A 25,945-nucleotide genomic window follows, 5' to 3' on the forward strand; every position below is an offset into this window, starting at 1 on the left:
ATACACCTCATACGCGCGCGCACACACACAAACTGAAGATTCATGAATACATGATCAGTAATGCACCCCCAGTCCCTCACCCCAACTCACCGGAATCTGCAGAACCACCATCTGCCGCCAACATTGAACAATATGACGAAGCTCCGACGAGTCCACCAAATGCTAACACGGAGATAATTGAACCCAAAGAAGAACAACCTGAAGCTCCCTTAAACAACAATACAAAAGCTCACAACTGAAAGCCCACAACCCAAAGGTATCAGAGCAGGCGGCTCCGGTTGCTCCTCCTCTAGTACCGACGATAGTGCAGCAGCAACATAGGACATCTCTCTCTCTCTCTCTCTCTCTCTCTCTCTCTCTCTCTCGTTAAGTAAAAAAAACTACCCCATCTTCTCTTAAACTCCACCCCTCCGATCTGCAATCTGGTGAAAAAGTCTCTACCCTCCTTCCCATTCCTCTCTCCCTGGAAAATACAATCGCCGGAAAATACCCTTATTCTCTCGCCCCACCCACCCGCTGGACCCTAAACATCACCCACCATACCTCGCCCATCACCCAAACCAGACTAGGTAGCATCTCCGACAAACACTAGACCAGTGACCATTTTCAGATGGTGGATTCAGATTAGGGAAGAAACCTGTTAAGCTGATGCTTACTTTTATTACCAAAAAACTAATCACCACCACATTTCTCAATCCCAACACCACCACCGTCGCCGATGTGAGTATCGAAGTGGAGAAAGAAAAAATAAACACAGACACATATAGGGACAAAGACGATGTCTCATGATTCAAACTCAATAAACCCTAATATAATCTGAAATTAATGTTGAATCTGAAATCGATTTTGAGAGTGATGGGAGCTTTAGGTTGTTCTAATCCAATAAATTTCGAATCTGAAACCCAATAAACTCTAGGCAGCACTGAATGTCAATTTGGTTGTGAAGGAAGGTGCATGTTTTTCTTTTGGATGAAAATGATGGGGACGGTGGAGATAGAGAGAGAAGTGGGGCCCTCTCTATTTGTGTTTACTTTTAAAAATTTAAATAAAAGGGAAATTTTTTAAGAAAATAGAAAAACAAATTAAAAGGGTAGATTAGTCTTTTCAAGTTTAACAGGGACTAATTCTACAAACAAACCAGACAAAACTGCAACATTGGTCCTTGTGGTATTCAAATTTTTTTTGGATAGGGTCCAAAAAGTTTCTAACTTGCATGGAAGGTCCAAAATAAAAAGATTTACGTGATTTTGGTCCAAAAAATATTACGAGATTTATGGTGCTGGCTTTCTGAAGTTCTACAAAGAAGGAATTCAAGTTTATTTACAATAATAAACTAAAATGTATGTTTTTTAGTAACCCTTCTCCAATTTCGAAAATAGCAATCTACTTTAGGGTTCTTGAATTTAAATTGTTGTTTGCACATCATAGTGAGAACATAAATGTTTTAGGGTGTATGCAAATTTATGGTTTTATGTTTTCCGCCAAAAATATGACCAAAAATATGATTCTTGTTATCTATAAAACTCATCATCAAACCCCTAACCTTCGCAACAAAAACAACCAAAGCGAACCAATCACTCATCTCTTAAAGACACAATCATTGCATTACGAATCTTCTACAAATTTGGGTTTCATCTTCTCTCAAGACTCCAATCTAATCACTTGCTACTATATACATATATCGAGATTTGGATTTTTTTTTCTCTCTTTCTTTATCTATTTGATTATTATGTGAATTTTTGGGTTTATGCTGTCTATTACACATGGATGAATGTGTGTCGTTTGTTGAAATCAATTCTCTGATTAAACCTAGGGCCGACCCATGGTCAGAGCAAATTGAATGATGAATGTGTGTTGTTTGTTGAAATCAATTATGTGATTAAACCCAGGGCCGGCCCATGGTCAGAGCAAATTGGATGACGAATGTTTGTTGTTTGTTGAAATCAATCCCTCTCCCGACCCCCCAAATAACAAAGGGCCTCTATTTTATGTTTGTTATATTGGGTTATATTGGACAGCCCATTATTTTTAATGCTAATGGACTAATTCTTCAAAGCCCAATCTAACCAAACCAGGCGCCAATCCAAAATAGGGAGCTGGAGCGAGACGACGAGACCTAGCGTGCGTTTCCGATTTCGAAGGCGTCATCAACGCTTCAGTCGATTTCTATGGAAACTCCAAAGGACTTCCACTTCTCCAGAAGCCAACGGTTAGTTATCTGTTGTTTAATTCTTCTAACGGTTAATCAATCGATTTCTTATTTTCTTATTTTCTGATTTCTGAATTCTTCCATTCTGAAATAGCACCGATAATCAGTGAATCGGAACCGAAAGTTAGAGCTGAAATTGATTTCTGAGTCGCCGAAAGTTTCTGAATTTCTTTGTGAATCGACGGAAGTTGAAGTTTCAGTCTTTCAGAATCGAGCTAGAGACGTAATTGATTTCTGAATGTGAATATGTGTATGTAAGTTCTAGCCTTCTTGAGTGTAGTTTACTACAAACTCCATTACAAAACGATTGATAGGTATACTCCCAATGGTTACTGCTTAGAAAATATATGTTACATATGGACATGCACTTCAAAAAGGTTGTTTGAATTCACATATGTATAAATCTATATGCTTCATGGTGTATTATTGTCACAGTAAGACATTCAAAATCCTCAAACCGAAATATAAACATCTCATTTACTCATGATTGGCAGACATGTTTCAGTACCTGATGATTTCCTCTTCTTATAAAACTAGTATAAAGAACTTGACTAGTATGCTACAAACTCCATTATGTACAAGTCAACATTGTTCAGAAATTTAACTATTGGGATACAAGTCGATTAAGCTGGAAGATGTTTGTTCAATAGAAATCTCTGTTTGATCAGACTCCTGGGACTTCATCTTTTCAAACCTCCCTCTAAGTCCTTCAAACCTGAACTTGTCTTCAGACATAATTACATTTATGTTTGGTTCCTTGATTTTGATACAAACCTTGAGCCTTGATGTCTCTATGAACCATTTTGAGCATAGACTCCTCATGAAGGAATGTCAAGCCTTTTGCAATGCCAACACAAATTCTTTGTCTTGTAGGCCAATCAATTTCCTCTGAGTCTGATTAAAAGAATTTTAATCAAGAAACTTGTGAATGGAAGATAGACTCTCTTTGTGGAACTAAAGATGCCATATTTTCCATTTTGGGGTGTCGTATTTAATTTGTAACACTTTGTTCTTATAGGAGCTATTGAAGCCTTGATTCCAACTCTTAGCAGTGTCAACTTCTAAACTATCATCTTGTAACTTTGTTATAAGTTATAACCACAACATTCAGGTTTGTCCTAACTTTTCTATCTTGTGTGCTATTTTTGAACAACAATGTTTTAATGTTATGATTTGTACTTTGATGGATTAGAATCTCAAGAAATTAAACAGCATTATATAGAAATGATGATATAGATTTATGAAATTATTCATTCATGTGGAAATTGATCTTCTGCCTCTAATTTTCAGAGTTAGTAGTCAGCCATGGCTGATTTTTTAACATCCACTCACCGAGCCAAGTGGATCTTCACTCCACAAGATTTGGTACACAACCTTCTCATATTCAAATCTTTAAAAATCTTTCTACTAATTTAAATTTTCTTTGAATAATCTTTTCCAGAAAGAAAAATACAAAGCTGCAAATCATAGAGCAAAACAGATGCTGGAGAAGGTATGCAAGCAAAAACTTTGACTTGTATAACCAAACATAATATCATTAATGGGCAGAAAAGTAATTTTGGACAAACATCTTTGTGTAGTATGGATCAACAAGGGTGGATGTTGATCTTGATGGCTCCTTGTCATATCCAGAGCTTCAAACTGACCCAAAAGACAATGGTATTTAACTTATTACTATTTAAAAAACAATATCCGAGTTCACTCACTGAGTTAACTCTTCTATTATCTGATTACTTTTTACTTTTTATAAAAGGTGAGAAGCATTCACGTTCAAAACCACTTAAAATAGACGAAGAACAACTTTTACGTGCATTTTATGAGTTCAAAATTCAAGATGTATGTGATGCCTTCAAATTCCCTAGGAAAATACAGGTACTTTAATTCTTTGTTTTGAAGTTTATAAAAAATAGTTGTTTAGTTCTTGATTTTTATATAATTTGCAGGCGACAGCTCTTATATATTTTAAAAGATTCTATCTGCAATGGTCAGTGATGGAACATCATCCAAAAGACATCATGTATAGTTGATTTAACATTTTAACCTAATTTTATCTTTTTTAATTTTTTTGAAATTCTGAGTTGTGGATTTTTATAAAAAAGGTTGACTTGCATATATACGGCATGTAAAGCGGAAGAAAATCATGTGTCAGCTGAAGAGCTTGGTAAGGGGATTGATCAAGATCATCAAGTCATTCTCAATAATGAGATGCTTGTTCTTCAGGTATCAATTTATTTTTATTTTTGTTTTATTTTTTGTGTTCATTTTGTTTTAAACATTTTTTTTTTCTTTGCAGTCTCTTGGATTTGATCTTATTGTCTATTCGCCATACCGTTCAATTGACGGTTTTATTGATGATATGGAGGTTAATTTTTTTTTACTTTTTTCCTTTTAAAAAAATAAAAAATTCTGAAATTTTTTATATATAATATTTGTTTCTTCTACTTGTTATTAGGATTTTATCTATTCAAACAATGGTCAACTTCAACATCTGAAGGTGCTTCTTACTTTTATCCTCTTAAATATATTTAATAAATTTATCTGATTTTTGAATTTTTGATCAATAATATTTATAGGATTTACATGAGACAGCAAAAATGGTTGCAGATAGAATGATGCGTTCAGAGGCACCTCTTTTATTTTCTCCTGGACAGGTATTATTTTTATTAAATAAATTAAATTTGAATATATAATTTGAATTTATGAAAACTTAAATGTTGTAGCTTGCATTGGCTGCTTTGCGTAGATCAAATGAGGAGCATCAAGTTGTTGACTTTGAAAGGTTTAAATTGTTTCTATTTTTTAGCACTTCAATTTTTTTTTTTTTTAAAAAATTGTAACAAATTCTTTTATATATTTTTTGTTTTATACATACAGATATTTGAATAACACGCTTTCTCGTCAGCATCCAGCACGACCTGTTTCTGAACTCACAGTTTATCTTAATGCTATTGACCAGCTGGTAAATATTCAATTCTTTAATATTTTTTAATATGAAAAACTGCAAAAAAAAACAAAATTCTAATATTTTGTTGATTTATTAAATAAATGTAGGTGAATAATCTTGTGACACCTACTGCTGCTGATATGAAACACATTGATCGGAAGCTGAAATATTGTCGGGATCCAGGCTCTCATGAAAAGTACACACACACTCTCTCTCTCTCTTATTGGTTATGATTTTTATATGAAAAAGATTCTCTGAAAGACATTTGTGAAATGTCTAAAATACCCTTTGGGTTGTGAATTCAGGAGTAAGAAACGAAAGCATAGGTCAAAAGAGTGAACACTTTCAGCAGCATTGGTTAAGATTTTTGGGTAGTTTGCTTTATCTGGATGCAGTGGAGAATTCTGGTGCAGAAAAGGTTGGTGACTTTTTATATCAATAAGATATTTTTTTTTGAAGATTTTTTAATTTTTTTTAAATATCTTATGAACAGGTATGGTGGTTTTGGTGTTTGCCTGGTCTGGATACGGGCATATCTTCTTATTAGCAGTATTGGGGCTAAATGTTATTAGACAGATTGGCAATTGGCTTGTTTTTATCCAGCAATTTGAAAGAATTATATGAACAGATGTTTGATAATAACAAGTTTTTATTCTATGATTGCAAAAATTTTAAATTCATATTGATTTTTTTCAACTACATACATGTGGTACTGACATGGCATTCATGTGGATTTTTTGAAATAGTCTTTTATTTTAATTTGTCCCCTTTTCTGTTGATCTTCAAGATTAAAATGGAATAAAACACAATACAATTTCAAGGTCAGCAACCTCTTCATCAGAAATCAAATATGGAATAACACACACAAGAAAAAACCAATGCAACAATGAAATCAATGCTTCACTACAAACACACACAAAGTTTTCCATCTCCATTTGTGGTTGTCTTTTTTCTTTGATCGCATTCAATTTATTTAATTTAGTTAAAATAGTAAATTTAGAATATATATATATATATATATATATATATATATATATATATATATATGTTTAAAAAAAGTTTATGTGGAAGCCATGTCAGTGCCATATAGACTTGAATCTTGGGTCATTCATTCTAATTGTACCCTCCAAACCCTTAACTAACCCACACTTGGCTTTTTATATTAATCACGTTAAAGAAAGTTAGACTTTTGTTTTTTTATTTTTTGTTATTTTGTTGTCTTTTCTTTATAATTTATTATTATTGTTATTACTATTTTAATATGTTTTTGTTGCAAAATATCAAAAAGTATGAAATTTTTTTCATGTTGGAAGCATGGTTTAAACATATATAAATTATTAAATTCTTACAATATTTGATTTACTTTACCTATATGTCGACCCACTCTCTTTCATCCAAATACAAACAAACACATGGACCAGATTTGCAATTTATATGAATACATTTGATTCCTCATGGGTTTATAATTGACAATCAAATATCATGACAATAAGAATCAAATGTTTTCATCATTCGTCAAATTACGATAAGAAGATTTTTATCAAACCGAAGGCTTTCAACATTTTATACATGTCTAAAACTCTATATAGACAACGGATGGTTTTCACACTGACCATGTATTATTTTTTATTGATAGCTTTAATATATTTTTTTGATGTTGTATGTTCGTAAGGCTAATCAAATATTATACTTTGATTTTTTTTTCATATGTTAGGTAATTAACAATCGTAAAAATTTAATGGAGTGGGTACAGAATGCGGCACAGTCTCTTAGGTACATGTCAAATTATTTTAATGTGTGATCGGGATGGTGTGTTTACTGTTTAGAGGTCTAGAGACGTCCACCAAACATACGAGGACAAGAAAAACAAATTGTTCATTCGAATTGTTTGCTTGTGACTATAAGACTAATGATGTTTGGAGGTTGAATGTTAAAAATGATCAACATAATCATGAATTTGCAATGTATGGAGGGTTGGTGGTTGTCGAGGCCAACAAAATTAATAACCCTAAATATTACACATTAAAATAGTGTATAGTGGTAAAGGGATCGAATCCACGGAGATTAGTTCAATTTTATAACTCTATGAAAAATCTCTCTGTAAAAATACTTGTAAAATGACAATAAATTAAAATGGGGGGGGGGGGGGTGGTCTTTTGAAATACTTGAAATAAACTAGAATTAAACTAAGATTTAAATGGACAATTCAACAAAAATAAGAGTTTGATGTAAAATCAATAAGGGAACGATGGTTGACTTAAGGTTTCCTCACTTTGACTTTTGATGAACATATCATTAGAATCCATTAATCCAATGGTACAATACTTGATTTAAATCCTTAATTTGGCTATAGTAATCCAAGAAGCTTGAGATTACCTAGACTTTTTTTAGTTGTTGAAATGGTTAGAGAAGCTCATAACAATTTCCTTAGTCAAAGTCACAAATTCCATTAAGCATGTAATTAGTGAAAACCAACTAGCATTAAGAATTAAAAAGTCACCAAATCCAAGAGGAGTCAAAAGCTTCCACTACCATGTTGGAGAAAATGTCTTTATGATTGTGTGAAGTAAAACTAACACAAAAATCACTTGTTGCTTGCTAATTTGAAGATCATTTACTTAATCAAGAAATTAGCCAACTAATCACCACAAACACATTTAAACTCATGAATAAAAACATACAAGTAATGATAAGATGTTAAGACACAAAACATTTTCATAAAGATTCAAACACAAGTTCATGGAGTCTACAACATTCAACAATTAGTCAAAGGATTTCACCAAAGTCAGCCACAATTTGTCTAGCCAAGCATGGCTAAACTTAAGAAAACAAAGTTAGTAAAGATTGTACCCAACATTTAACAAGAATCAAGAGGAGAAATGATGAAGTTCTTGAGGGTTCTTGGCCTTCAAAATGCTCCAAAACTCCAGAGGGAATGTGTCAAAATCGGATGTTCAAGATAAGGCTAAAGAGGCACACCAACCTTCCCAATATAGAGCTCAAAACAAAATCCTGAAATTGCCCCTTCAGGAATCCACGCGGGCCGCGTGGAAACCTTACGCGGGCCGCGTGAGTGTGACGGATTTTTGGGCTTCTTCAAGTCTTGAGCCCCCACAGCTATTCCATTGGCCCAGTTCGAGTCTAATCAGCTTCTAGCCCGTTTTTCTTCAAGATTTCTTCAATTTGAGCCCAATTTGCCTCTCCAAATCACTCATAGCTTCCGCAAACTCCCGATCATCGATCTCCGCACACTCGAAAATTCTCCCGCGCCTTGCAAATTTAAAGTTCAAATCTTCCAAGCCTTCAAGCAATTGACAAGCCCACCCTATGAATCACCTCCATAGCCATCAAGCCCAAAATCCTCATTGCCCTTCAAGTCCAATCGCCTCCCAAAAATCCCGCTCCGCTAGTCTCCAAAAAATCTGCAATAATGCTCAGGAAACTAGAAAGTACCCAAAATGGTCATAAAATAACAAAAAGGAAAATATGCATGAAAATTAACTAAAATGCGAATGAAATGTGCTAAAATAAACTATAAAAAGAAGTAAATAAAATGAAACTATCAAGGGTCATCCATTTGTAAGGCAGTTGACCCAAAATGAATTACAAATGGTTGTAGAATTGAGAAAGAACAATGTCCCCCACATGACATTTTATCAACGTTGAAGAGTCGAAATGAGAATAACTTATCTATAATAAAAACAGTTTACAATGCGCAAAACAAAGTTCGAATGGATGACTATGGAGGACAAAGTCAAATGCAGGTTGTATTCGAAACTTTGCATTCAAAAGTATATATATATATATATATATATATATATATATATATATATATATATATATATATATATATATATATATATAAAGTTCGAATGGATGGCCATGCAGGACGAAGTCAAATGCAGGTTGTAATCGCATTCAAAAAGATATATATATATATCGTAATGATTTTCAATAAAAAAATTCATTTTTAAAACATAAATATAATAACTTCAAAACCCTTTTTTTCATTAAAAGATCATAGTTTACATTCATTAAATATTAAAGAGAGTTTAGCGGAAGTCTAAAAACATAGTTATTTATTCGATGTGAGTACTATCACGATGAAGTCTTACCCCGATCAGAGGAACAACCTGAAAAACATTTAATCAACAACTGTAAGTCAATGTTTAGTGAGTTCACCAAAATACCACATACCACAATATACATACAATGCATATAACAAATGGCCTTCAACATAAAGTTGGTATGCCCCTTGGCTTTCAGCATAAAACTGGTCCGCCCCTTGACCTTTAGCATAAAGTTGGTCCGCCCAAGTATCTTGGCCTTTAGCACAAAGCTGACTGTTATTAACTGACAACATGATATGTCAACATATATAACAGACAAACAAACAACAATTCAACACAACAGACAACTGACTAACTAGTCTACTTGCCTAACAACACTTTACAATATAATAACATCCTAATTATTGGAAAGAGTGCCCAAGGTCATTAACTATTTGTAATATTTTTAATAATAACATGGTCATTTTAGGTTGCCCTCAAGACCCAAATTGAGTAGAATAAATAAATGAGAAATGAGTTTATTAATTATTATGTTTAAAAATTAATTAGAAACTAAATGGAAATATATTTTAGGAATTAATTAAATAGTTTAATTAATTAAATGGTTGAATATTCATTAATCGATATTAATCAGGAATGTTCTAGAACCCTTATGAGATTAGTGTTTGGACGAAATCCCTCTTAGATGAGACGGAATTTCGAAATTTGCATCCCATCCCACGTGGGATGGAGTACAAAACCTAGAAAGAGATCCAATGCTATAAATATGGCCTTAGGGATTTCATTATTCCTTTTTCCTTTGTCTTGACTTTTTTACACCCTTCTTCCTCCCTCAAAGGGACGATATCTAACCCTCTTAGGGTTTGTGAAATTGACCATTCTCCTAGTTATTTTTATTCCACTCTTTGGTGTCATTCAGTGTGATACCATTAGAGGGATTCTGGTTTGGGTACTCTCATCCAAACAACTTCAAGGAGGACAAGATCTCAAGCATGGATGTCAAGAGCTACATAAAAAGTATGTTATTCTTCTTTATGTTTTATGTTTTCATAGGGTAGCTGTAATTAGTATGAAACCTAGATCCTTAGGTTGCATGTACACTTAGGTATATTGTGATGGTGGCTTATTTGGGATTGATTTGTGATGGTTTGAATGTATATGAAGAAGTTGTGGCCGATTAATTGAAAAAAAAATGTTCTGATTAGTTGAAAGGGAAAATGTCAGCGGAAAATGATGATTCCAGCAATAGAGTGGAAGACGACGTTGTTTCCATAGATGGATCTTCCCCCTTTTCGAAAAGCAGTGCAACATTTGAGAGTTGCAAACATATGACCAACATTTGCAAGCAAGATCTCGTACCGTCAGAAAGTATTGCTGATCAAGATGTTAGATTTACATGATTTGCGGATGATGTTAGTGGCATGCTATTAGAGTTTGAAGGTGTAATTCTTCGAGAACCTTCTCGTGTTCCTATCCTAGTAGGGACCACATCGTTTAAAAGATCAAAGGTTGATCGAAATTAAGGGAGATAATTGGAGATCACATAACACAATCGTTGGTAAGGGTTGTCGGAAGTGAACGACAACGATATAAAAAATTGAAACTATAAGAACCATTTGTGTAATTAGTTATAAACATAAATTTATGATGCTACAGTAATATTTTTCGATCTATATATTTGCAAATATTTTAAAGACTAATTTGGCAAATTTGGCACAATTTGCAACGCTAATTAGGGCATCTCCAACCCACCCCCAAACTCCATTTCTTCCTCATTCTTCTCCAACCCTACCCCATTTTCACCTCCATTTTTGGAGATATGAATAGTATTCCCCCATATATGGGGGGATACTATTCATATCTCCAAAAATGGAGGTGAAGTTTGGTTGCCAATTTTAGTCTCTCATTTTTATTTTATACATTTCTAGTTTATTTTATCTACTAATTATAATTTAAATGCAATATTTAATATTTATAATATTATGTTATATACTAATTTATATTAATTAATCATAAATATAGAGTTTAATTAGTAGATGGGTGTATTTGACAATATATATAAGTTATAAAAATGGAATATTCTAGAAATATACTTTTTGAGGTAAAAAGTTAGGTAGAAAATGGAGTAGGGTTGGAGATGAAACACTATTTACTCCATTTTTTACTCCATTTATGGAGGAAAAAATGAAGATAGGTTGGAGATGGTCTAAACGGTGTAACTTACAAACCCGATACTTTCACATCGATTTTATCATTAATCATTCTTTTTGTTTTAATCTTGCTGCATCGGTTTTTTACAAACCTTATCCAACAAAAATTCATCTGCAAAACTCTTTTCAATATAAAATCCTTTTTAGGAGTTATTTAATAATTAACACTCACCGAATATTAAAAGGTGGTTTTCATTATAGTATTTATTCATATAAAATACAACATCCAATTAACGGACTGGCTAATCCTACTGATGGTAAAGGTGAAAATTCATTTTATGAATATACTCAATATAGGTTAATTGAGAACATATATTAACACCTCCCTTGTATTACACTTATGCAGTAAACATTTCTCTATCACACGTCACTTTTTTCCAAAAGTTTTTTCAAACGATAACTTTTTTATGTACCAACCTCTCATTACCCTAGTAATAAAGGTAGGTTTATGTTAGTTAACATATGAAAAGCTAATATTACAATATGATTGACCATTTTTCAAAAAAAAAATGTACCCCACTCCAATAAATATTAATTGACATTAAACGTTTAAAATACGATAAATAGATAGAGTTTCATCTTTAGAATTATATCTATATCATCAACTATCTAATCTCCAAACGCCAATAAAAGGATTGATCATTTGAGGATAATAAAAGTGAACTCTTAAAAGAAAGTATTTTTAATCTATTTAATTGTTTAATAACTTTTGATAATTAGTGTTATAACTTATACCTTCATTTCATAGTTAAAATATGTAGTCATACCATAACGAAACATGCAACAAGAAATGTAATTAATATCTTTACTAGTAAAAGCAAAACCAGATAAACTAAGTTTAGCTAGTAGCATCACGGTTCAAAAAGATCAAGCAAGAAACAAAGGAAACTTTAGGAACCAAAACTATCAACCTATTCCATACTTAAAAACAGTCCCGGAATTGGAATTGGAATTGGAATTGGAATCGGAATCACGCATTGCCAGTGGACTTGAAGTGATTGTCATCGATCGATGAGTAAATCAGCCCCTCAATTACCATCCCATCAATCGCCTCCCTGTTCATATTTCAAAACCATCAAAACATATTCTTTAATCATCATTTATCATTTATCCATACAACACTTATAAAAGAAACAGAGGATTACCGAATCTTGTCTAAAGAAAGGCCCAACTGCATAGCAATTTCTTCTACATGTACTCCTGATTCCCTTGATCTGAAACATACAAACAACTTATAAAGAATTGGAATTTCACATAATAAAACTAAAATAAACCAAACCAAACTAAACAACTTACAAATTGGCTGGAAGTAGCAAATAATCCAACACCATTTTGTCAACTCCATTCAGTCCGTTAACAACATATTGACCAGTGAACTACCAAATCACAAAGTTAACATGACACAAAGTAAGATTTCTCATGATTAAAACTGTAGAAAAGAGTCTAAAAGGTTTACCTGGTTTGATGGAGCAGTTTGGTAAGATTGTGTGTTAATCCCTGAACTTGGCATATGAGATTGATTACTAGTGCCACTACTACCAGGTTGTTGCTTCTGTCACAGAAGAACAAAAAAATTTCAAGTATTCTTATTTTAATATCATGTGTTCTAAGGTAGAGCAAAGTTGTGAAATTTTACCAGTAACTTTGTGTTGTAAGAGTGGACATATATGCATTCAACAAAGTGATGTGTGATCTCATCAAAATCAACCACAGGTCTGCAAGTTCAACAAAAATCATAAACACATAAGTGATTTAGTTGAATGATCAAATTATTAGAGAAAGAAAAGGAGTTGAAGATGGAAATTATACTTGATACCAAAGACCACTAACTGTTTTTTCCCTTGAAAGCCTTTCAGTTGGCCATGAACTCGAACGTACATTCCCTCCCTATATTTTCAGAAACAAAAGAAGAGAATGTCAGAATTTCCAATCGAATCTCCATTTGAAAACCTAGAAAGAATTGGGGATTTACTTTATTGCTTCCATCTCCTTCGTGTCTACTGGTTCATGAACCCTAAAACATCACAAACACGTAAATTATATTGAAAAAACACAGAATAGGAGGGGAGTATAAATGTAAGTATAAGATAAATCTGATACCATCTGTTGCAGTCTATGCGACCTGTGCCATCATCAAGCAGAAAGGAAACATCTGTAACCCTCTCAGCTTTGTTCAATATCATCCCTACCAACTTAACCTAGGTTCAACAAAAACTAAGGTACTCAGTAACTTTACTGTGTAGAAAAATTAGTAAATATGAGGATTTTGAATGGAAACGAAACCCTACGTTGTTTACATCAACGCCGTCGATGAGAAAGTTCACTTTATCATCATTCGACAACAACGCTTTGTTAATTTGCTTCACAGTCAAGGGAATCAGCGTATGTGTATCACGATTCTGCAAATAACAAAATCAGACGCTGTGAGACCTAGCGATAAACATTTAAATCGGACAAAATTGGAGGTTTGAGGAAATAATGGATACCTTAGTAGTCGAAGAGGGCGCAGGGTCCGTATTCTGAGTGGCCTGAGAAGGCATGAAACCACCTCCTGAGAAGGCGGCGGCGCCGTCGAACTGACTTGCGTTTGCGTACATCTTTTTCGTATCAATCTCACAATTAGATGAAAAACTATCAACTGGTGATTCTTCTTAAAGAAGAAATTCTGCTTCACAAAATGTTGTTCCCGCCAATTTCCTCCCCCTTTCGCCGGTGAAACTAGGGTGAGAAGGACGGGTACCGGGTCGAAATACCCGGATCGGTCCCAAACCCGGTTAAGTCCAAATTCGAAATATGATTTCCATTTTCTTTTCCTTTTTTATTTTACTAAAATATATAGTTGTTACAAAATTGTAATAAATGTTGTTGTAGAAATCGTATTTTAGGGTTTTTAGTTTCAAAAATATTTTATTAAAGTTAAGTAGTATTTATTTTAATTTGGAATTTAAGATAACTTTAAATATTTTATTGTATTCCTTGTTAGTTATAAATTATCTTTAAAAGTATATATAATTATTTTGTTACTAGTTTATAATCGGTGGGAACCACGAGTTATAAAATTAATTAAACTTTCATAATAAAAGTTTATAATTATTAATCAATTATTTTTAATAAATCATTTTATATAAATTATTAATTAAGAGATATATCAAAAATTTAAAATTATTATAACTTTAAATTTAACATATAATTAGAAAATGTAAATTTGAATTTTGAAATGAGTTGCCTAATATATCTAAATGACACGTGACATAATATTAATGAGGAGTTGTATTAGAGTGACACTTGACAAAAGGAGATTAAAACTATTCATTTATTAGAATATGATAGGATGATAGGATTAATATAGTATATTATAAATAAGGTATTTTTCATTATAGTTTTCTAGGTTTTGAGAATTGATAAAATTTATAAAACAATTTGTGAAAATTCTTAAGAATACAAATTGTTCATTTTATTTGTTATTATTGAGTCTCGTCATTTCGTTCGGTTTTTTTCCGTATCAAATGTTTTATATTTACATAATATAAATATTATGTACAATATTAACATTATAATATTAACATGTTGTTTCTTTCTTTTCAAAAGACCACAAAACAAAGTCAAACATACGTAATAACCACCAAACAAAATATAATAAATACGAACTAGTTGCACATATAAGGATTATCATGCCAAGGTATGATGAAAACTTTTTAAATGATGTTTATTTTACGGTTATAGTATCTGATCATTTGATTGGATAGGTTTATGAAATTTGAATACGTCGTCACATGATTGTGGTATTTTTATAACTAACTGAAATGAAACACTAGAAAGATATCTTCTAAATTTGTAAAATAAAACACCATAAAAATGGCATTGTATCAATCTTTATGAACCATGACAATTTCATCAAACATCCTATAGCGAAATCATTATTCTCAAAACAAAAGTTGAAATTACATAAAAACACATGCATACAAATACCCTTTGTTAAGTAAAATGTTCATTTTAATCTTTTATGTATGGCACCCTTTTCCTTTATTATTCTTCTCATGTTCTTCATGGAGTGAAAATCAAATTCACCCCTATCCTACACTTCACATGGTGAATCACTTGAAGAAGACCAATAATTAAGAAAGAGATCACAATGAACCCACCTTACTAAACCCGCTTTTAAGTCTTCATAATAATCTTTTAACGTAATCTTTTAACGCCTTTGAAAATTCCTGCTTGATCTTTTTTTCCAAAACCAAAATCGCCAAGATGTTGACTCTTTAGGCTCATCATAAAGATCAAAATTTGGTCGAGAAAATGCCAAGCTTTGCATTGCGGGTGGTGGTGTTGGTGGTGGAATAATTTGTTCTTGTGGTTGATGTTTTGGTGTTCCTGGTTGCATTTCCCAATCGAAAGGCACCCCTTCGTTTAGGGTACTACGATAATAGATACATGATGATTGACCCACAGATGAATCTCTTGAAAGAGTCTTGATGCAAGATGAAGGGCTTTGAGGCATATCCATGTCTCGATTTTCCATTTCTTTGCAATAAGAAATGAGGGAGGGGGATGTTAAGTGATAAAAAGAATTATGGATGGAAAGTGTCATATTGGTCTTCTTATAGATGATGTTGTAAGGCACGTAGGGCATTTAAAAATATAAGTGACAACCACGTTAAGGTGTATAAAAGTACTTCTGTTTATTAATTTTAAATAATAAAATGAAAATCAACTTTTCAAACATAAAGCAACCCCAAAAGTTGGTGGAAATTGTGGTCATGATAGGGATACATTATTTTGGTAAGAATCAACAATAATTGATAACATATAATATTTAGGGGGTCTTTGGGTATTGAAAATAATTACTTGATTAAAATTAAAAATAGATAACTATTTATAATAAGACTGAGTTATGGAGATTAGGTATTTGATTGTTTGAAATTCTAATAATAAAACAAGAAGTTATTTGATTATTAGTAATTCTGATTATTCAAGTTATCATAAATAAAAAAGACTATAAATGATACATAAGAACTTTTCTTACGATCTACTCTACCACACTAGTAAATAGGGTGCAAAGGGAACATTGAATTTATGTAGTTGACTTTTTTGGATGGATGAATTTGACCCAGAAAAGTCCATTTGATTATTTGGTCGGTAGATGTTTCTGTTGTATGACAAGTATCCCCACAAATTCATATCTACCAGTTTGACTTTCAGAGTCAAACATATAACATGTTCCAACTTTTTATATGAATATTTTTCTTCATAAGAAACTAGATCAGATTGCATGAATAAACGGAACTCCACCAAATGAGAGTCAGCTTGTGAAAAACTCTTGGCTTAATGCTTTTAACCCATGATTCAAGAGATCTCATGGCTTTGTAATTATCACCAGAAGCAACTAAATATATAATAAAATATGACAAAATACATAAAATCATTATATTTTAGTATTTTTTACGGTTTAACAATTATATTTAGTTTTATCAATGAATACATGAATACATGAATACATGTAAGAAAATGAATCATACCTGCAACTTAATGTACTCGTTTTCTTTCTTCTCCATCTCATTCTCTTGTATCGGTTGGGTTCTCACTTGCTTTTGTGACACGTCATCATCTTGAACATAATGAGTTTTACAAAGTGACTTTTTCTTTTCTTTTTTCTCTTTTATCAGGCCATTTTTTTCCCTCAACCCCTAGGTAATTTTGGAAAGAGAAAAGAAAAAACCCATAAATCATACTACTATGTATTAACTAATTAACCGCAAAAAATGTACGTAGCCAATCGCAAAAAAAAAGGGAATTCCAAATCGATTTTTTTTTCTTCCTTTCAGTTCTCTCATATATGATCTCTCTCTTTCTATCGTCTCTCTGTAATTTGATCGGTCGGAATCTGAAATCAAAAATACTAATATCACGACAATGAGCGACAGCGATGAGGAGGAGGTATCGCAGGTGGCGTCGAAAGGTAAATCGCGTAAATCTAAGGCGAAAAAATCTTCAAAACCAAAACCTGTAGCTAATTTCATGCAAACGCTGGGGTTACCTAAAATAAGCCATAAAACCAAGCCACAACATCGCAAAGAGCCCTCCGAGGATTCGGATGATGACTCTGAGGAATTGCTTAGTATATCATCCGGGGATGAAGATGCTGGTGATGGTGATCAGAAGAACTCAAACGGAGGTGGTGGTAAGGATGACGATACACTCTTCGAAGGGGAACCTACTAAATGGAAACAAGTCAATGAATCCGAGGTAACACACACATACACATACATATACACACTCAAATGCTTCTTGTAATCTAGAGCTAGTGTATAGATATTTCACCAAGGGTTACAAGTTTCTTATTATTATACTTTCATCTGTGCGAACGAAATATAGGTTCAAAGAGTACAACGTGCATAAATAAAATAGCTAGCTTGAAGAATTATTGAATTTCTGAAGTTTTACCTGTGGTGAACAGCTTGCTCGAAGGGTTCGTGATATGAGGGAATCGAAAGTTGTTACAGTAACTCAAAAAATTGAGAGGAAACAAACGACAACTGCAAAAGGGCTCAATACTGTACAGTCATTGCCACGTGGCATGGAGTGTATAGATCCTCTAGGAGTGGGGTATAATATTATCCTAATCTGTTCTTCTAACACTTTGCCTAAAAGATAATCCGCAGTTAATTAAACAATATAGATTCCTGTTTGCATGTTGAATGTTCTTGAATCTACTCATTATGCTTTGATGTTGATAATGCAAGGTTGCTGAATCATTTTTTTTAACGTGTTACAGTTTATTATTACTAAAGTTGGTTTAATTTTTTAATACTAGGATTATAGACAACAGAACATTGAGGTTGATTGATGAACGTTCATTAAATTCTCCACCCAAGTCAGAGAGAGTGAATTCAGACCTTCGAGGTACTTATTCTTTATAAAAAAAAGTGTTGCAATTGATTACTTGAATTGAATACAATTATACAAGTATATATGTTAACATTTTTAATTTGCAGAGAGGTTGATGTTTTTCTCAGAGAGGTTTGATCCGAAATTATTCCTTACCCGCATACACCAATTCACTGCTGCAGCAGACTTGGAGTCTGGTGCTGTGGCTTTGAAAAGTGACCTGTTGGGTCGCACTCAAGATAGAAAACAGCTTGTGAAAGAAAATTTTGATTGCTTTGTCTCTTGCAAAACCACTATTGATGGTATTTATTTCTCTTGAACAATGTTTGTATAATGATTTGTAAATAAGCTTGTGATATATGTATTTTGTTTTACAGATATCGAGTCGAAACTGAAAAGGATAGAGGAAGATCCTGATGGTTGTGGAACCTCTCATCTGTATACTAGTGTGGAAAAAGTGAATTCAGTGGCTAATCGGGCTTTTGAACCCCTACTTGAAAGACAGGTTGGAAATCATGCATGTTATCATTATATACATATAATGTATATACAAGTATTTGTTTATGATATGAAATGATGGTTTGATTAAGGCTCAAGCAGAGAAAATCAGGGCAGTTCAAGGAACGCTTCAGAGGTTCCGGACTTTATTCAGTTTGCCTGGTGCCATCCGTGGGAATATTAGTAAGGGGGAATATGACTTGGCAGTCAGAGAATACAACAAAGCAAAGTCAATTGCCCTCCCTTCTCATGTATTCTATACGAATTACTCATTTCTATTTATTATTATTTTTTTCATCAACATCATTTGAGCTACATAACTTTTTTAAACAGGTCAAATTCCATAAAAAAACACTATATATACTTTGGTTCTTTTTTTGGTTTGACCACTGAAAGTTTGTTTTCTTTTTCAAGAAGGTCACTACATAAACTTTCAGTTATATAAGAACCACTATAGTTTGGAAATTGTTCAGAAAGATTATTTATTATGGTTTAACCATTAAAACTTTGATTTAAAAAAAAAAAAAAACCTTAACCGGAAAAATATATCTTACTTTTAATGGTTGTTAAACTAGAAAAAGTTCTTTGAATGGTTAAACCAACAAAATCACACTACAGTAGTTTTTATGGAATTTTAAATATGCTTTTCCTATGGTGTTTAAAAAACATATATTTTGTTTATTTAAGTAGTTACATACTTACATTAATCCAATCCACTAATATCTTTTGAGATAATGTTATTTTGAGACTTCACTAAATGATTTGCTTCATTGACATGTATTTTGTCTTTTACTTGTAAAAGCAATGTGTTCATATTAAGTATGCAAGTTACAGGTTGGAATATTAAAACGTGTCCTTGAGGAGGTTGAAAAGGTGATGGATTCATTTAAAACCATGCTTTACCAGTCTATGGAAGATCCACAGATAGATGTAACAAATGTAAGCCTAATATATGCTTTTCCTATGGTGTTTAAAAAACATATATTCTGTTCATTTAAGTAGTTACATACCTACATTAATCCAATCCACTAATATCTTTGTAAACATAAATGTAGTCACAAACTACAATAGTCTATTGTATTATTTCAGTTTATGTATTGCTTCACTTTTCTATAATTCTATACAACTTACTAACATAATCGAAGATAATGATGACATGGCCAACTGATGAAATGCACACTTTTGTTGAGGTTTAATATTGGTATCTAGTGTCACCTTAAGCTAGTATTTTTAAAGTTTAAATGATTTTTTTTTTACATTGAATGAATTTTGTTGACATTTCTTGTAGCTTGAGAATGTGGTGAGACTTCTGTTGGAGCTGGAACCTGGATCAGATCCTGTAAGGCGTTATTTTACTATACAGGTGAGAGGTTCTAGTATATCTTACCTTTATTTCTTTGTATTACAGGATTATGTTTTCAGTTTTTTTTTATTAAGGCATTATATTTTGAAAAATCTACCCAATTATAATTGGGTAGACACTAATAACTTGGACATTTTTTGATCATCAGAATCGCAGGATTCGAAGTTTGCTTGAGATGTGCACATTGGATCATGAATTAAGGATGGAAAACTTACAAGATAAGCTACATGAGAAAGCATTGTCAGATGAAAAGTGGAAGAAAATCCAGCAAGACTTACATGAATCTGTGAGCAATCCTCATCGTCTATGCATAAAGACGTGAATGCCCTCCTCATCCTCATCACCGAACCTAGCCCTAGAAAGCTTGTCCAGTGTCTCTTCTGTTGCATTTGTTACACGGGATTGGATAAGATTTGTAGGCTATTTTCAATGATAAAGATGAGGAGGGCGTTTATGTCTTTTTCATATTTTGTCATCTTAAGTATTTGTGTTATATACTACTATCAGGAAGATGGTGATTCCACCCTCCAACATGCAAACAACTTGTTGGTAGATTCACAACAAAGTGATTTAAGTTGTGTAGAGCTTGATGCTCTCAGAGGAAGATATATAAGAAGATTAACAGCTGTAATTATCCATCACATACCAGCTTTGTGGAAAGTTGCCCTTTCTGTTTCAAGTGGAAAATTTGCAAAGGTACGTTAAGTCCATGTAAAATGACCATTTTGCCCTTTTCTAGGAAAGCTATTGAATATGCTCAACTATGAATCATGTCTACACTTTTTAGGTTTCTTCTGAACAAAATAAAACAGGGGAAAAAACAGAAGGAAGATACTCTAGTCATTCTCTTGATATTGTGTCTGGAATGATACACAATACTGTATCAGCATATGAATCCAAGGTAAGAGTTTATTTTTGAGATTGTTTTCATATTTCCTGTAATACAAATAAATATAAATAAAACTACATTGCAATTTCTTGCATGTTGTTTTATACTTCAGGTTCAGGGATCATTTAATGATCTTGAGGAGTCGAATGTTCTTTTCCCATATATGAGTGATGCAATAATGGATATATCTAAAGCATGTCAAGCATTTGAAGCAAAAGAAGCAGCACCAACAATTGCAGCAGGTTATTTACCTTTTTTTTTTTACTGTTTCATATTATTACTGTAATTAACTACTTTCCATGACAACAGTTGAATCTCTTCAGGCACTTCTGTTTGATAGCACAAAAATTTATATACTAAGGCTTTGTTCATGGATGCGAACTTCAATTGAAGAGATTTCTAAAAATGAATCGTGGGTCCCAGTGACTGTTTTAGAAAGGAACAAATCTCAGTATGCTATTTCTTCCTTCCCATTAGCCTTTCGTTCAGTGATGGCATCTGCAATGGATCAGATTGATATGTAAGACACAAACAACAATGTTGTAATAGAAAGAAATGAAAATAGGATTCTAGTTTTAATGGTTTATCTTTTTTCAGGATGATGAAGTCTTTAAGGAATGAAGCGACATCAGAAGATACCCTTATGTTGCTTCAAGAAGCTCAAGAATCTGTTAGGCTTTCATTTTTCAATTGTCTACTAGGGTTTGCTGGTATATATGAAAAGATCACTTCTTTTTATGATGTTTTAATAACTTATGAATGATTGATATTAATACTTGTTATGATGCATGCACTTTATTAGGCCACATGGAGCAGATTGGAGGTGAGATTGGAGAGAATATATCAAACCAAGAAAACTCATCCATTCCTTGTGTTTTTGAAGAAAATTCATTTGAAAGTATTAATGATCCACATCAACAGCTGTTGATGGTTTTAAGTAATATTGGATTTTGTAAAGTTGATCTTTCTCGTGAGATGTACAATAACTACAACCATGTTTGGCTGCAGGCAAGGTAGGTAGAATGAAACTACTCTTTTTAATTGTTAAGTTTAATTCAAATAAAGAATGAAAGGAATCTTTTTTAGTTAAAATTTATAAATTCTTGTAGGGGAAGAGAAGATGATGACAAGGATAGAGAAGAATTGGATGAGTCTTTCTCTCTGCTTGAAGAGAAAGTCCTTGCACAATATACTTTTGCAAAGGTATATATAATATAACAAGATCTCTTTTGTTGCCAATTTGACTCAAAGTTTATTGTGTTTGGCATACTTGGGACAAAAATGGAAATTTTGTTTAACCCAAAAAGGTGGGACAGGGATCATATAATATATATGCAAAAGACATGAATGCCCTCATCATTGAAAATAGACCTACAAAGGACCTGGATTGGATTTTTACTTATTGACCCTTTGACCTTTCTGGTTAGGTTCTTAACAATGGTGCTTACTGTTTTAGGCACATTATATTAGAACAGCTGCTACAAACTATTTGTTAGATGCTGGATTACAATGGGGAGGAGCTCCAGCTGTAAAAGTGAGTCAACATGTTTTCAATCATTATTAATGGAGTTATGTTCAAATATTTACCATATTGCCCTCTGCAGGGTGTAAGGGACCCTGCTGTCGAGTTAATGCACACTCTTGTTGCTGTTCATGCTGAGGTAACATTTTTACTACTCGGTCTTTTGGTACATTATTATATAAAAAGCAAAGCAAGGGCAAAATTGTCATTTTACATTCAGGCATATTTTATATCAAGTTTTGAAGGTGGAGTTAAATAAATATTTAATCGTCACAGGTGTTTGCTGGTTGTGAGCCCTTGCTTGACAAAACCCTTGGAATACTTGTGGAAGGTCTAATTGACACATTACTCAACCTTTTTCGTGAACATCAAGACACGGATCTTAAGCTTTTGGATGCAAATGGATATTGCCAACTCATGCTTGAGGTAATTTATATACTCGATATCTTTATGCTAGTGAATCACTAACGCCTTTCTACTATGTGGGTTTAATTTGCAGCTTGAGTACTTTGAGACAATATTAAATCAGTATTTCACATCGGATGCAAGTGAATCACTAAAATCACTACAAGGGATTTTATTAGAGAAAGCCATGGAAGGTTCCCCTGAAGCTAGTGATTCTCCGAGTCAGCGACGCGGAAGTGATGAAGCAGATGATAAACAACAAATCCCTTTATCACCCGATGACCTCATAGTAAGATAAGAATTACGAAACCCTCGTTCCTTCTATAGCTTAACAAATTGGGGTAAATTTGATTGTGATTGGTATTTTTTGATAGGCTCTTGCTCAACAGTGTAGCAGTGAACTGCTACAATCTGAGCTTGAGAGGACTCGGATAAACACAGCATGTTTTATGGAGTCGTTTCCATTGGAGTTTGCTCCAGAATCGGTGAAAGTAGCTTATGCTTCGTTTAGAGGCTCAATGGATGCTTCCAGTGGGATTTTTGTGGGCGCACAAGCTATAGTCGCTGCTCATAGATGGAGATGATTTTATGATTCAAGTTGCTTGTAGGAGGAAACAAGTTTTTTTATTCATATTTATTATTTAAATTTGGGAAAATGACTTATAAAAAGGTAATAATGTTTCAAAAACGTAAAAAAACACAATTATTCTTTTTTTAGTGAAAAAAATATCATTTTACCGGGTATTGTAGGGTAGCCGGTTAAAAGATTTATGGGAATATATGTGCCCTTACCCTTCGTTATTTCCCCAAAAATCAAGAGTTCCTTTCCTTCCCCTTCGTTCGTTCATCCTTTCCACAGAATCACCACAATAGATTCCAACTTGACAATCGAAGTAAATCATACAAGTTGTTTTTCCCCAAACCAATTGTGTATTTCAATCCGGTAAAAATGGTTGTTAGCAATGTCGATTTCAGAAGCATGAGTTTCATGGAGTTCATCTCGTATGTGAAGAAGTTGGTCAAGGATGGAAGAATCAATGTGTACTATTGTCTTCCACAACGTTCACTGAGAGATGGGTTAAGAGCCTTGGAAGATGAAAATGATTATGTTCGTTTCCTTGATGCTGGATATGAGAATGGGGGTATGATCAATTTGTACATTGATCACAGTCAGGAGACAGTTATGGAGTGGATTGAAGAAGAGATAGTTGAAGATGGATCGATAGATGGTAATACGGATGATGATGATGATGTAGACTCTGAGCTTTCAGATAATGAGTTTGTGGAGCATGAACTTGATGATGAAGTGATACAAATACAACCATCTGATGATCGTTTCATTAGAAGAAAATTTTTCAGGCCTCCAAGAGTTGTAGATGATAAGAAAGATGTCAAGAAAGATCTTCATAAGTATCCAGTTCATGATCCTAACAAAAAATAGGATACAATGGTTCCAGTCTTAGGTATGAAATTTTGTGATCGTTATGAACTTAAGCATTTGTTAAGCAATTATGCTGTTGCTAATGGGTATAAACTGTGGTATGAAAAAAATGATTCAACTAGATTATTAGTTAGATGTTGCAAAGGTGAAGAGAAGTCTAAATGCCCTTTTAGGTTGTGGGCAACTTGGATGAGTAAAGAAAGATCATTTCAGATTAAGTCCTTAATCTCTGAACACAACTGTTGTAGGGCCTTTAATTTAGGTGCAATGGTCACATATAGTTGGATTGGAAAACAGTTAATGGAAACCATAATAGATAATCCAAGAATAAGTTACAGGAAAATGGCAGCAACAGTCCTTAGAGATTTTAATCTAAAAGTTAGTTTTGGTCAGTGTAGAAATGCCAAAAAATTTGCAATGGATGAGATAGAAGGGAGTTTGGTGGCACACTATGAAAAGCTTAGGATTTATGATTTGGAGCTATTGAGGACTAATCCAGGTTCCACAGTGAAATTGGATGTAGATATCATGCCTGATTCCAGGTCATAGTTTCCAACAATCTCAAACAATTGTTCAACCAGGTACGTGTCTTTTAATGCTTCAAATAGCAATCTACTTCTAACTTTATAATTTTTATTAATTTACACTAAATATTTAATTTTTTGTAAAATTTTATTAGGGTCATTGGATAGTAAGGCTGGAATTTATGCATTATCTTATGATATGACCGGATCAAGGTTGGTTACATGTGAAGCAGACAAAACAATTAAAATGTGGAAAGAAGACGAAAATGCCACTCCAGAAACTCACCCGGTCAACTTCAAACCCCCGAAAGATATCCGTAGGTTTTAAACATGGAAGGGTATTTTCGGAATTCTTTTTGTTAATTGTGTTGTAATGTTAAAAAAGTTTAGTTTTGGGATATTCGATAAAAAAAAATTAAATAGTTGTGATATAATGAGTGTGGTGACAAAAATGGGACCAATGTTTATTTAGCATGTCTAGGAAAGAAGGGCATTTGCAGGTTTGTCATGAAAATATGCTTCCTCAAAGCTTAAGTAGCATGCAAGTTTCTTAATTTATTTACTCATGTCTTGGGGTTGTTGTTTGACTTGGTCAAACCTTAACTTTTTGAGGGACCAAAGTGTCCACCTAAAAGATTACAGTCCAGTAAGAACGGGTCTAAGTCACCAAGGCCTGTCCGTTTAGCTAGTAATAGTTCCGAACTATGGTCCGATGTCGGGCGGGGCCTGATGTAGGTTTATATGCTTTTCCAGATTTCGATCCGATGTCGGGGCGGTCCCGAGGAATTCCTGTATGCTTGATGTCTTTGTGATTCTTGCATGTGTTTGTATTGTATGTTTCCGGACTTTTGTCCGATGTCAGGGCGGTCCCGAGGAATGTTACTATGTTACCGGATTACGGTCCGATGTCGGGCGGGGCCCGAGGAATGTTTAAGTTTTAATGTTATATGCTTAGGGTTATGTGTATTATTGATTATGCTCATAT

The 25,945-nt window shown here is 33.2% G+C and overlaps 4 protein-coding genes across 7 annotated transcripts; 3 read left to right on the top strand and 1 right to left on the bottom strand.

Annotated features, from left to right (window-relative positions):
- The first annotated feature begins 2,057 nt into the window (after positions 1 to 2,057).
- On the top strand, positions 2,058 to 5,833 carry CYCH;1 (cyclin H;1). Of its 2 annotated transcripts, none has more exons than XM_079069637.1 (17): positions 2,058 to 2,209; positions 2,304 to 2,463; positions 3,228 to 3,320; positions 3,500 to 3,574; positions 3,651 to 3,701; positions 3,790 to 3,868; positions 3,963 to 4,081; positions 4,153 to 4,226; positions 4,309 to 4,429; positions 4,503 to 4,571; positions 4,662 to 4,703; positions 4,783 to 4,860; positions 4,930 to 4,988; positions 5,084 to 5,168; positions 5,261 to 5,349; positions 5,459 to 5,571; positions 5,647 to 5,833. In XM_079069637.1, the coding sequence occupies exons 4-16, from the start codon at positions 3,515 to 3,517 to the stop codon at positions 5,490 to 5,492; spliced, it is 960 nt and encodes a 319-aa protein (XP_078925763.1). In that variant the 5' UTR covers positions 2,058 to 2,209; positions 2,304 to 2,463; positions 3,228 to 3,320; positions 3,500 to 3,514; the 3' UTR covers positions 5,493 to 5,571; positions 5,647 to 5,833. The 2 variants fall into 2 exon arrangements, with proteins under 2 accessions (XP_078925763.1, XP_078925764.1); XM_079069638.1 differs by having other exon boundaries at positions 2,304 to 2,459.
- A 6,369-nt stretch (positions 5,834 to 12,202) lies between these two features.
- On the bottom strand, positions 12,203 to 14,143 carry LOC145132689 (replication protein A 32 kDa subunit B-like). The gene is made up of 10 exons (XM_079067579.1): positions 13,920 to 14,143; positions 13,722 to 13,832; positions 13,534 to 13,631; positions 13,406 to 13,447; positions 13,243 to 13,320; positions 13,070 to 13,148; positions 12,890 to 12,985; positions 12,730 to 12,809; positions 12,579 to 12,647; positions 12,203 to 12,488 (listed from the first exon to the last, which is right to left on the bottom strand). The coding sequence occupies exons 1-10, from the start codon at positions 14,028 to 14,030 to the stop codon at positions 12,404 to 12,406; spliced, it is 849 nt and encodes a 282-aa protein (XP_078923705.1). The 5' UTR covers positions 14,031 to 14,143; the 3' UTR covers positions 12,203 to 12,403.
- Positions 14,144 to 17,180: 3,037 nt separating this feature from the next.
- LOC145129935 (exocyst complex component SEC5A-like) lies at positions 17,181 to 23,651 on the top strand. 2 transcript variants are annotated; one of them, XM_079064775.1, is made up of 21 exons: positions 17,181 to 17,676; positions 17,888 to 18,036; positions 18,245 to 18,333; positions 18,426 to 18,620; positions 18,696 to 18,823; positions 18,909 to 19,067; positions 19,651 to 19,755; positions 20,105 to 20,179; positions 20,328 to 20,465; positions 20,687 to 20,875; positions 20,967 to 21,080; positions 21,181 to 21,310; positions 21,378 to 21,588; positions 21,666 to 21,778; positions 21,871 to 22,081; positions 22,178 to 22,271; positions 22,525 to 22,602; positions 22,673 to 22,729; positions 22,867 to 23,016; positions 23,090 to 23,284; positions 23,370 to 23,651. In XM_079064775.1, exons 1-21 carry the CDS (start codon positions 17,344 to 17,346, stop codon positions 23,577 to 23,579), a joined length of 3,123 nt encoding a protein of 1,040 aa, XP_078920901.1. In that variant the 5' UTR covers positions 17,181 to 17,343; the 3' UTR covers positions 23,580 to 23,651. The 2 variants fall into 2 exon arrangements, with proteins under 2 accessions (XP_078920901.1, XP_078920902.1); XM_079064776.1 differs by having other exon boundaries at positions 17,566 to 17,676; positions 17,806 to 18,036.
- A 130-nt stretch (positions 23,652 to 23,781) lies between these two features.
- Positions 23,782 to 25,474, top strand: LOC145129936 (uncharacterized). Of its 2 annotated transcripts, XM_079064778.1 has the most exons (3): positions 23,782 to 24,458; positions 24,835 to 25,017; positions 25,116 to 25,474. In XM_079064778.1, exon 1 carries the CDS (start codon positions 23,945 to 23,947, stop codon positions 24,434 to 24,436), a length of 492 nt encoding a protein of 163 aa, XP_078920904.1. In that variant the 5' UTR covers positions 23,782 to 23,944; the 3' UTR covers positions 24,437 to 24,458; positions 24,835 to 25,017; positions 25,116 to 25,474. The 2 variants fall into 2 exon arrangements, with proteins under 2 accessions (XP_078920904.1, XP_078920903.1); XM_079064777.1 differs by having other exon boundaries at positions 23,782 to 25,017.
- Positions 25,475 to 25,945: the final 471 nt, after the last annotated feature.

Source organism: Lactuca virosa, chromosome 8 (assembly GCF_052849685.1).
Source record: "Lactuca virosa cultivar CGN04683 chromosome 8, Lactuca_virosa_CGN04683_v6, whole genome shotgun sequence".
Taxonomy (NCBI): domain Eukaryota; kingdom Viridiplantae; phylum Streptophyta; class Magnoliopsida; order Asterales; family Asteraceae; genus Lactuca; species Lactuca virosa.